The 10,522-nt window shown below is 49.9% G+C and overlaps 2 protein-coding genes across 2 annotated transcripts in view; one reads left to right on the top strand and one right to left on the bottom strand.

Moving 5' to 3' along the window:
• Positions 1-1,127, top strand: part of LOC115196217 (uncharacterized) — a 1,818-nt gene extending 691 nt beyond the window's left edge. The window contains exon 2 of the mRNA XM_029756844.1: positions 165-1,127. Within this exon, the coding sequence (XP_029612704.1) occupies positions 165-661 (497 nt within the window). The 3' untranslated portion in view covers positions 662-1,127. The remainder of the gene's footprint in view (positions 1-164) is intronic.
• Positions 1,128-4,585: 3,458 nt separating this feature from the next.
• On the bottom strand, positions 4,586-8,570 carry LOC115196216 (solute carrier family 35 member G2). The gene is made up of 2 exons (XM_029756843.1): positions 8,182-8,570; positions 4,586-5,997 (listed from the first exon to the last, which is right to left on the bottom strand). The coding sequence occupies exon 2, from the start codon at positions 5,985-5,987 to the stop codon at positions 4,593-4,595; it is 1,395 nt and encodes a 464-aa protein (XP_029612703.1). The 5' UTR covers positions 5,988-5,997; positions 8,182-8,570; the 3' UTR covers positions 4,586-4,592.
• Positions 8,571-10,522: the final 1,952 nt, after the last annotated feature.

Genomic DNA, 10,522 nt, shown 5'->3' with positions numbered 1-10,522 from the left:
CACTCCTTCATTTCTTCCCTTGTTCTTTTGTCTCTCAGTTTCTCTCCTTGACCTGCTCCCCCTTTTCTCTCTCTGTTTCACTTGATCACCTGAGACCTACATTCTAGAGGTGGCCTGTATGGCTGACTGTTGATTGACAGTGTGGGGTCTGGTTCTCTCTCCAGGGGACTCCCCTGTGACCACCTGCCAGGCTACAGACCTCTCTCGCTGGAACAAACTCTTCGTGGCTCTGGAGGACTCCCACCAGAGGGATATGATGCTGATGGAAGCCCTGGAGCAACGCTGTGGAACCCCGGGAGTCTGTCAGCAGTGCCTGCCCGCCATCGAGGCAGTTTGCCGGGGGCAGGCAGAGCAGGCGAGCCCCAGGCTCCATCGAGGCCTAGTGGAGCTGAAGGAGGAGGTAACAGAACGAGAGGGGAGGATGAATTCTTCACTACAGCAGATCAGACAGGAGGGAGCAGAAAGTTATGGGAGGATGATGGCTGTGTTACATCATCTCGTTCAGAACAGTAGAGAGCAGAACCATAGACTACATCGATTGGAGGAGAGTAAGCTGAGAGGGGAGGTGACAGAAGGGGCTGGATCTATAGGAGCCGGGCATAGAGAAGCAGAGCCAATCAGGACAGGGCATAAAGAGAATGGGTTTAGGGGAGGGGCTTAATGGGACAGGTGTTCCAATAGGGACGAGGCCTGGCAGTGTAAGGGTGGGTCTCGGACTGGGTTTGGGCATGAAGCTGTTCCCGTCAAGCACAAAGAAACAGGAAGTGGCATCATCGCCATCATCGGACCCGGGAAAGATTGAGCGGGCGGCCTCTGGTTGCTATAGCGATGGAACTGCAGAAGGCGCAGACCCAGCTGGGCCTAATATCCTCTGTAGGGAACGAAGGATGAAAAAAGACGAGGAGATATTAAAGGAAGGATGTCTGATGGATATTGTCCTCTATCAGGGACTGAATTAAAACTAAAATATAAACGGATTGAAATTTTGCACACTAACATATCACCTTTTTATACATTAGTAAAGCAAGACAATCGCCTTGAAATATGTTTAGTATTCTTTTTAAATTCTGTTTAATTAAAGGAAATGCTTGTCCAAGTGATGAATAAAGATTTGTTCAACCTTTTAATTGGTGGAAAGGGTTCCTTCTGTCTTTAGTTATACACCCACCATCTTTAGCAGGGAAACACCTGTCATCAAGGACATCGTGGACAATAACAGGAGTGTCTCAGACACTGTTGACATCTCAGCTATAATCAGACACAGTCCTCTTTCTCATTACGGAGTTTATACACTTTTAATAAACGCTATAGGATTTTAGAAGTTTTGCCTGACATAACACAGTGACTGCGATTTCTCCTGACTGTGTGTGGGTGACATGAAGAGAGTTTTCCATATAAAGTAGCAGCCAGCTGGAGGGTTGGCTTGTAGGAGGAGGGTGTGTTTGGAAACGGTCAGCTTTTCTCTCTTTTATTCAAGACCTAGTTTCAAAATGTCCCAGGGTTCAAGGTATGTGAATCCCACCATCCTGGTTTACATGCATTGTGACCTGACACAATGATAGACGAGATTTATTTTACCAGGTAAGTTGACTGAGAACACATTCTTATTTACAGCAACAACCTGGGGAATAGTTTCAGGGGAGAGGAGGGGGATGAATGAGCCAATTGTAAGCTGAGGATGATTAGGTGGCCATGATGGTATGAGGGCCAGATTGGGAATTTAGCCAGGACACCAGGGTTACCCCCCCTACTCTTATGATAAGTGCCATGGGATCTTTACTGACCACAGAGAGTCAGGACACCCATTTAACATTCCATCCGAAAGACAGCACCCTACACAGAGCAGTGTCCCCAATCACTGGGATATTTGTTTTTTTAGACCAGAGGAAAGCGTGCCTCCTACTAACCCTCCAAAACCTCTTCCAGCAGCATCTGGTCTCCCATCCAGGGACTGACCAGGACCAACCCTGTTTAGCTTCAGAAGCAAGCCAGCAGTGGGATGCAGGGTGGTATGCTGCTGGCTGAGATGAGGAGAGGAGAGGTAAAGAGAGGAGAGAAGCGGGGAGGTTGTTATTAGTCTTAATCACAGCTTCCACTCACATACAGCTGCTATCAGATGGAGAGATACACTCCCCCTCCTCTCTCTCCCATCCTCCTCTCTCCCATCACACTCTTCTTGCACCCTCCTCTCTCTCCCACCCCTCTCTCCCATCCTCCTCTCTCCCATCACACTCCTCTCTCTCCCACCCTCCTCTCTCCCATCCTCCTCTCTCCCATCACACTCCTCTCTCTCCCATCCTCCTCTCTCCCATCACACCCTTCTCTCTCCCACCCTCCTCTCCCACCCTCCTCTCTCCCATCCTCCTCTCTCCCATCACACCCTTCTCTCTCCCACCCTCCTCTCTCCCACCCTTCTCTCTCCCACCCTCCTCTCTCCCATCACACTCCTCTCTCTCCCATCCTCCTCTCTCCCATCACACCCTTCTCTCTCCCACCCTCCTCTCTCCCATCACACCCTCCTCTCTCCCATCCTCCTCTCTCCAATCACACCCTCCTCTCTCCCATCCTCCTCTCTCCCATCACACTCCTCTCTCTCCCATCCTCCTCTCTCCCATCACACCCTTCTCTCTCCCACCCTCCTCTCTCCCATCCTCCTCTCTCCCATCACACTCCTCTCTCTCCCATCCTCCTCTCTCCCATCACACCCTTCTCTCTCCCACCCTCCTCTCTCCCAACCTCCTCTCTCCCATCCTCCTCTCTCCCATCACACCCTTCTCTCTCCCACCCTTCTCTCTCCCACCCTCCTCTCTCCCATCCTCCTCTCTCCCATCACACTCCTCTCTCTCCCATCCTCCTCTCTCCCATCCTCCTCTCTCCCATCACACCCTTCTCTCTCCCACCCTCCTCTCTCCCATCCTCCTCTCTCCCATCCTCCTCTCTCCCATCACACCCTTCTCTCTCCCACCCTTCTCTCTCCCACCCTCCTCTCTCCCATCCTCCTCTCTCCCATCACACCCTTCTCTCTCCCACCCTCCTCTCTCCCACCCCTCCTCTCTCCCACCCTTCTCTCTCCCACCCTCCTCTCTCCCATCCTCCTCTCTCCCATCACACTCCTCTCTCTCCCACCCTCCTCTCTCCCACCCTTCTCTCTCCCATCCTCCTCTCTCCCATCACACTCCTCTCTCTCCCATCCTCCTCTCTCCCATCCTCCTCTCTCCCACCCTTCTCTCTCCCACCCTCCTCTCTCCCACCCTCCTCTCTCCCATCCTCCTCTCTCCCATCACACCCTTCTCTCTCCCACCCTTCTCTCTCCCACCCTCCTCTCTCCCATCCTTCTCTCTCCCACCCTCCTCTCTCACATCCTCCTCTCTCCCATCCTCCTCTCTCCCATCACACTCCTCTTGCACCCTTCTTTTCTCACCCTCACCCTCACCCTCTCCCTCCCTCTGTCTATCTCTCTCGCTCTCCCTCCCTCTGTCTGTCTGTCTGTCTGTCTGTCTGTCTGTCTGTCTGTCTGTCTCTCTCTCTCTCTCCCTCCCTCTGGCTGTCTGTCTGTCTCTCTCTCTCTCTCTCTCTCTCCCTCCCTCTGGCTGTCTGTCTCTCTTGCTCTCTCTCCCTCCCTCTGGCTGTCTGTCTCTCTCACTCCCCCCCTCCCTCTGTCTGTCTGTCTGTCTGTCTGTCTGTCTGTCTGTCTGTCTGTCTGTCTGTCTCCCTCCCTCCCTCCCTCCCTCCCTCTGGCTGTCTGTCTCTATAGTTGGCATTGATCACTTTGGCTGACCCTCAGCTGGCTAGCATAGTCAGTGACACTTTACCATGTGAAACTCAGCCAACACACACACACACACACACACACGCGCACACACACACACAGTCAGTAGAAGAGAGCAAATCACAGTAACACAGTAAGGTTTTAATATGACATCACACTATCACAATAGCCAGTAAGACAACACAGTATTGGCACTTCACAACAATTACAACAACTACAATACAAAATAGATACATTTACTATTCACATTGGACTAGGTAGATGTTTTCCCTAACCACTGATACAGGGTCAGATATCTTGACACCTCCTAATGGTTAAGGTAAGGATTGGAGTTGGTGTATCTGATTCTAGATCTGTGGTTAAAGACAGCTATTTTAGCTCAAGCATTAACATTCACCATAGAGTCCTTTTATATACACACTGACCTCAGAGAGAGAGAGACAGAGAGAGAGAGAGAGACAGTGAGAGAGAGAGAGAGAGAGAGAGAGAGAGAGAGAGAGAGACAGTGAGACAGTGAGAGAGAGAGAGAGAGAGAGAGAGAGAGAGAGAGAGAGAGACAGTGAGAGAGAGAGAGAGAGAGAGAGACAGTGAGAGAGAGAGAGAGAGAGAGAGAGAGAGAGCACAAAACCCCTGGGAAAAGAGAGATAGACAGAAACATAGAAGGGGAGTGGTCTATTTGATTGGCAAGTCCAGAATCTTTGTGCGTGCATGTCTCCTTGCGTGTGTGTGTGTGTGTGTGTGTGTGTGTGTGTGTGTGTGTGTGTGTGTGTGTGTGTGTGTGTGTGTGTGTGTGTGTGTGTGTGTGTGCGTGTGCGCGTGTGTGCTATTTAATTGGTGAGTCCAGGATCTCTTCATACTCTTCTCTCTGTTTCCTCCCACTTCCTCGAGAGGGGAGGAGCTTCACTGTAACAAGCCAACCCACGCTCGCCACCACCACCACACCCCCTATGACCTCACACACTGAGGGAACCAATGGCACAACAGCGATCTCCAGCATCATAGCGACCGGTACTTCCAGACCCTGAGTAGCCGACACCAAAGCTGGGTGAAGTCGGGTGAGGCCATGGGTCACCCCCACGAACCCCCCAGCAGAGCACACAGCTACCCCCAGGACGACGCACCAAGCCTGGAGACTGGCCGGCCACACGGGCCCCTGTTGGAGGAGAAGCATGGAGACTGCGGTGCTCAGACAGCCGGTCCAACTGACAGTGAACAGAGCGGTGCCGACACTGACCCGTTCCTTCAGAGAGCGGTACATTACTAGAGCCAGAGACATCCATAGTCCTGCGAGAACAGTCAGGGACCAACCAAACGCTTCCCGCCAGAACTGGGCTGACTGTTGTGCCGGTGTCCCCCCATTGGGCATCCCTGACCCGGTCCCGTTGTTGTTCTGATCCAGCCCTGTTGGGTTAGGAACTAGCACCAGACCCAGTCCTAACACGCCTGTCGCTACGGTGACCAGGTCCACCAATCCCAGCCGCTCGTCCAGGAGCAACAACGCCAGAGTGGCCGACAGCACGGTGGTCGCCAGGCGCCAGGTTGTCAACATGGCCTCGTCGTCGCCGAGGGAGACAAAGGATAAGGACGAGTAAGCGCAGCAGAGGGAGAAGGAGTGAGTCAGACCGTACAGGAGCAGCTTCCGCCGATAGCCCTTTGAGCCAAAGGCCGTCTCCGCCCGTTTCATTGGTACAGTCCCATAGAGCAGCTGGAGGACGGATCGCACCAAGAGGAGAGTTAAGGGTGGGAGGTTAAAGTGTGAGGCGGCCAGGCGCGTCAGAACACACACACATCCGTGGGCCAGACCCGCCAAGACCACACTGGCCCACGTGAGCCGAGACGCAGAGACAGACGCCTCGCTGAAACTCGCCAGCTGCTCCCCTACTCCCCCTCCTGCACCCTTCCCTCCTCCCTCCACCCCCCCCTCGCCTCCCCCCATGGGAGGTCGAGGGGGTGTGTCTTTGTTTTTGTCCTTCCCTCCGAACAGAGCGCCGGCCTTTCCTGTCCACTTCCTGGTTCCTGTCAGCTGTTTCGTGTCCGAGGTCTCCTCCAGGAAGGAGCCGAAGTCCTCGAAGGAGGGAGCGTCATCGTACCCCTCATCTCCGGGCTGGGGGAAGTGTGTGTGTGTGTGGGGTGTGTGTGGGGCGTACTTGGCGGTGACGGTGTGAGGGTGGATCTTCACCCGTTTCTTGGAGCCGTCCAGGAGGTGAGTGGATTCCATGGTTACTCGCCTGTAGGGAGGAGAGGTGAGGACAGAAGTTAGACGCAGACACCGACACACTCCTCAGACAGAAACAGAGGGGTTTAACCTAATGGCATTGTCTTCCGAACGCATTGCCATGAACTATCTATGAGTGCAGATGGAGTCGCCGCGCTATCTGACGTCAGACAACGGCCAAACAGCCCTCTGTGTCTGCCAGGTGACTCTGTTCTGACGCAGAGGATGCTGCTGCAGTAGACAGGACACACACCTTCTACACTATACACAGACAGTAGACACACACCTTCTACACTATACACAGACAGTAGACACAGACCTTCTACATTATACACAGACAGTAGACACACACCTTCTACACTATACACAGACAGTAGAAACACACCTTCTACACTATACACAGACAGTAGACACACACCTTCTACACTATACACAGACAGTAGAAACACACCTTCTACACTATACACAGACAGTAGACACACACCTTCTACACTATACACAGACAGTAGAAACACACCTTCTACACTATACACAGACAGTAGAAACACACCTTCTACACTATACACAGACAGTAGATACACACCTTCTACACTATACACAGACAGTAGAAACACACCTTCTACACTATACACAGACAGTAGATACACACCTTCTACACTATACACAGACAGTAGAAACACACCTTCTACACTATACACAGACAGTAGACACACACCTTCTACACTATACACAGACAGTAGACACACACCTTCTACAATATACACAGACAGTAGACACACACCTTCTACACTATACACAGACAGTAGACACACACCTTCTACACTATACACAGACAGTAGACACACACCTTCTACAATATACACAGACAGTAGACACACACCTTCTACACTATACACAGACAGTAGACACACACCTTCTACACTATACACAGACAGTAGACACACACCTTCTACACTATACACAGACAGTAGAAACACACCTTCTACACTATACACAGACAGTAGACACACACCTTCTACACTATACACAGACAGTAGACACACACCTTCTACACTATACACAGACAGTAGACACACACCTTCTACACTATACACAGACAGTAGACACACACCTTCTACACTATACACAGACAGTAGACACACACCTTCTACACTATACACAGACAGTAGACACACACACCTTCTACACTATACACAGACAGTAGACACACACCTTCTACTCTATACACAGACAGTAGAAACACACCTTCTACACTATACACAGACAGTAGACACACACCTTCTACACTATACACAGACAGTAGACACACACCTTCTACACTATACACAGACAGGAGACACACACCTTCTACACTATACACAGACAGTAGACACACACCTTCTACACTATACACAGACAGTAGACACAGACCTTCTACACTATACACAGACAGTAGACACACACCTTCTACACTATACACAGACAGTAGACACACACCTTCTACTCTATACACAGACAGGAGACACACACCTTCTACACTATACACAGACAGTAGACACACACCTTCTACACTATACACAGACAGTAGACACACACCTTCTACACTATACACAGACAGTAGACACACACCTTCTACACTATACACAGACAGTAGACACACACCTAAGTAAATGTACAGTCTGTTTTATGAGACAGACCGGGTTTGAGCGCAGGTCGTCTGAGTGTGGCCCCCAGGACTATGTTACCCACTGAGCTATGTACAGAAAGAGCTGCTGCAGGTTTTCAGGTGTCAGGCATGGTTACTCATGGTTACTCAATCACTGTTCTATTAAGGACAGCATGCTGTCTGGCTGGCTGTCTGGCTGGCTGGGTGATGACTAAAAAGATGCCACGAGTCTGTGTGGTGGGGTGCGCGCACGTGTCAACTTGTCACTGTGCGAGAGAGATGAGTGTGTGTCTTGTCAAGGTTACACACACGGTCCGTGCTGGATTTATGATTGGAACGAGGCGCGTACCCGCGCACAGGAAGTAATGCTGTACGCGGCAGGACAAATAATCACAACAATTACAGAAACCACAAAATAAACAGAAAATGGCCCCACAGCGGTATGTTCGATACCGTGTCAGTCAGCCTACTATTACACGGTAAATCTTCCCTGCTCGCGCGTAGGTTGATTACTAAATCAACTGATATTTGTAACGACTACCAGAAACTCACCTGCTGTATTGTGTCAATACGGTACCCTCCGCTCATTCACCGAACAAATGTCTTCTGTCAGATCAGGGAAAGAGGCATCCTTCCACCCTCTTCGCTCCTCCTGGGTGGTTTGGCGTGCCTCCAAGGTTACCAGTCGCCCGACAGGTCTATCTGGCTCCTCCAACCGCCGGTAGAGCACTGTTGTCGACCACAGGGGTAGCGAGTGTCGGTGATAAAAATCCTTCCTCCTTCTCTGTCTCCCGATCCCTCACCCTCCCTCTCTCACTCACACACACACACAGCAGCTGCGCTTCTCAGCCTGCCCGACCGTGGAGAGAGAGAGAGAGAGAGGAGGGAACGATGTCATTATGTTAAAGCATGCGACCAAAAAAATCATCATCATCATAAACACTGACCACTGTCAGTCATCTTTGTGTGTGTGTGTGTGTGTGTGTGTGTGTGTATGTATGCACGCGTTTGTGTCTGTGTGCGCGTTTATGTATGCACGCACGCACAAACACACGCACAAACTCGCGTACACACACAGACACAGATCTGCTCCCAGCAGGGAACTAATGGTCCTTCTCTATCCCACATCTATATTTCATCACATTCTCAATGCTCCTCTGCTGTAGGGACTGATGATAGTCTCTCTCTCTCTCTCTCTCTGACTTTCTCTCTCCTGGTTTGTCATTATATGTGTGTTTGTGTGTGTGCCTGCTGCATGCAAGCATGTGTTTGTGTCATGGCTTGTACCCCATACCAGTAATTACCTCTTCCTCTAGCTGCATGCAGTCTATAGTTTGTCCCTAAGGCTGGTTGGCAGACAGACAGGGAGACAGACAGGGAGACAGGAAGCAGTCTATTAGTGAGACCAGACCTGCCATATGGGTAACCCACTAACACAGCACTTTTTCTACAGTAATGAGTAGTGTATTATCTTCCTGTCTGTCTGTCTGTCTGTCTAACTGACAGACAGGAAGATAATACACTACACAGACAGACAGACAGACAGACAGACAGACAGACAGACAGACAGACAGACAGACAGACAGACAGACAGACAGACAGACTCAGCAGGGAAGAGCTCTGGGTTGGAGGAGAGGGGTGCTATGGCTCTATTCAATCCAACAGCTGTAATATAATCTGTCTGTCTGTCTGTCTGCCTGCCTGCCTTTCTGTCCATCCGTCCGCCCGCTTAACAGACAGTATGTGTTAGGTTGCTTCTCGGGAGGAAATATGCTCTGTTTCTATGGCAACTGTGAAGAGGAGACCGCTATAAGCGTTTTATGGGATTATTCAATAACTATATTGTGGAGAAGTTTACCAATGGAGGGAGGGAGGGAGGGAGGGAGGGAGGGAGGGAGGGAGGGAGGGAGGGAGAAGGCAAGAAGGGCCTTCTATGCTATCAAAAGAAACATACAATTTGACATACCAATTTGGATCTGGCGAAAAATACTTTAATCAGTTATAGAACCCATTGCCCTTTATGGTTGTGAGGTCTGGGGTCCGCTCACCAAACCAAGAATTCACAAAATAGGACAAACACCAAATTAAGACTCAGCATGCAGAATTCTGCAAAAATATCCACCGTGTAACAACGTAAAACACCAAATAAATTCTACAACCACCTAAAAGGAAGTGATTCCAAAACCTATTCTATGGCCTATTTATTGCCTACCTCCTCACGCCATTTGCACACACTGTATATAGACTTCTTTTTTTCTATTGTGTTATTGACTGTACGTTTGTTTACTCCATGTGTAACTGTGTTGTTGTTTGTGTCGCACTGTTTTGCTCTATCTTGGCCAGGTCGCAGTTGTAAATGAGAACTTGTTCTCAACTGGCTACCTGGTTAAATAAAGGTGAAAAAATAAAGAAATAACAAAGCCATCCCCTAAAGAGAAATGAACCTGGAGTCCCCTAAGCATGCTGGTCCTGGGGCTCTGTTCACAAACACACCCCACAGAGCCCCAGGACAGCAACACAATTAGACCCAACCAAATCATGAGAAAACAAAAATATTATTATTTGACACATTGGAAAGAATTTACAAAAAAAACTGTGCAAACTAGAATGCTATTTGTCCCTAAACAGAGAGTACACAGTGGCAGAATACCTGACCACTGTGACTGACCCAAAATTAAGGAAAGCTTTGACTATATGTAGACTCAGTGAACATAGCCTTGCTATTGAGAAAGGCCACCGAAGGCTGACTTGGCTCTCAAGAGAAGACAGGCTATGTGCACACTGCCCACAAAATGAGGTGGAAACTGAGCTGCACTTCCTAACCTCCTGCCAAATGTATGACCATATTAGAGACACATATTTCCCTCAGATTACACAGATCCACAAAGAATTC

The sequence above is a fragment of the Salmo trutta genome, chromosome 6 (genome assembly GCF_901001165.1).
Source record: "Salmo trutta chromosome 6, fSalTru1.1, whole genome shotgun sequence".
NCBI lineage: Eukaryota > Metazoa > Chordata > Actinopteri > Salmoniformes > Salmonidae > Salmo > Salmo trutta.
The sequence above is the reverse complement of the archived record's forward strand: the minus strand, read 5'-3'. Positions and strand labels throughout refer to the sequence as shown.

Bases quoted from the DNA above. Each gene is read 5' to 3' on its own strand.
- LOC115196216 (XM_029756843.1), bottom strand. From the start codon at position 5,987: ATGGAATCCACTCACCTCCTGGACGGCTCCAAGAAACGGGTGAAGATC.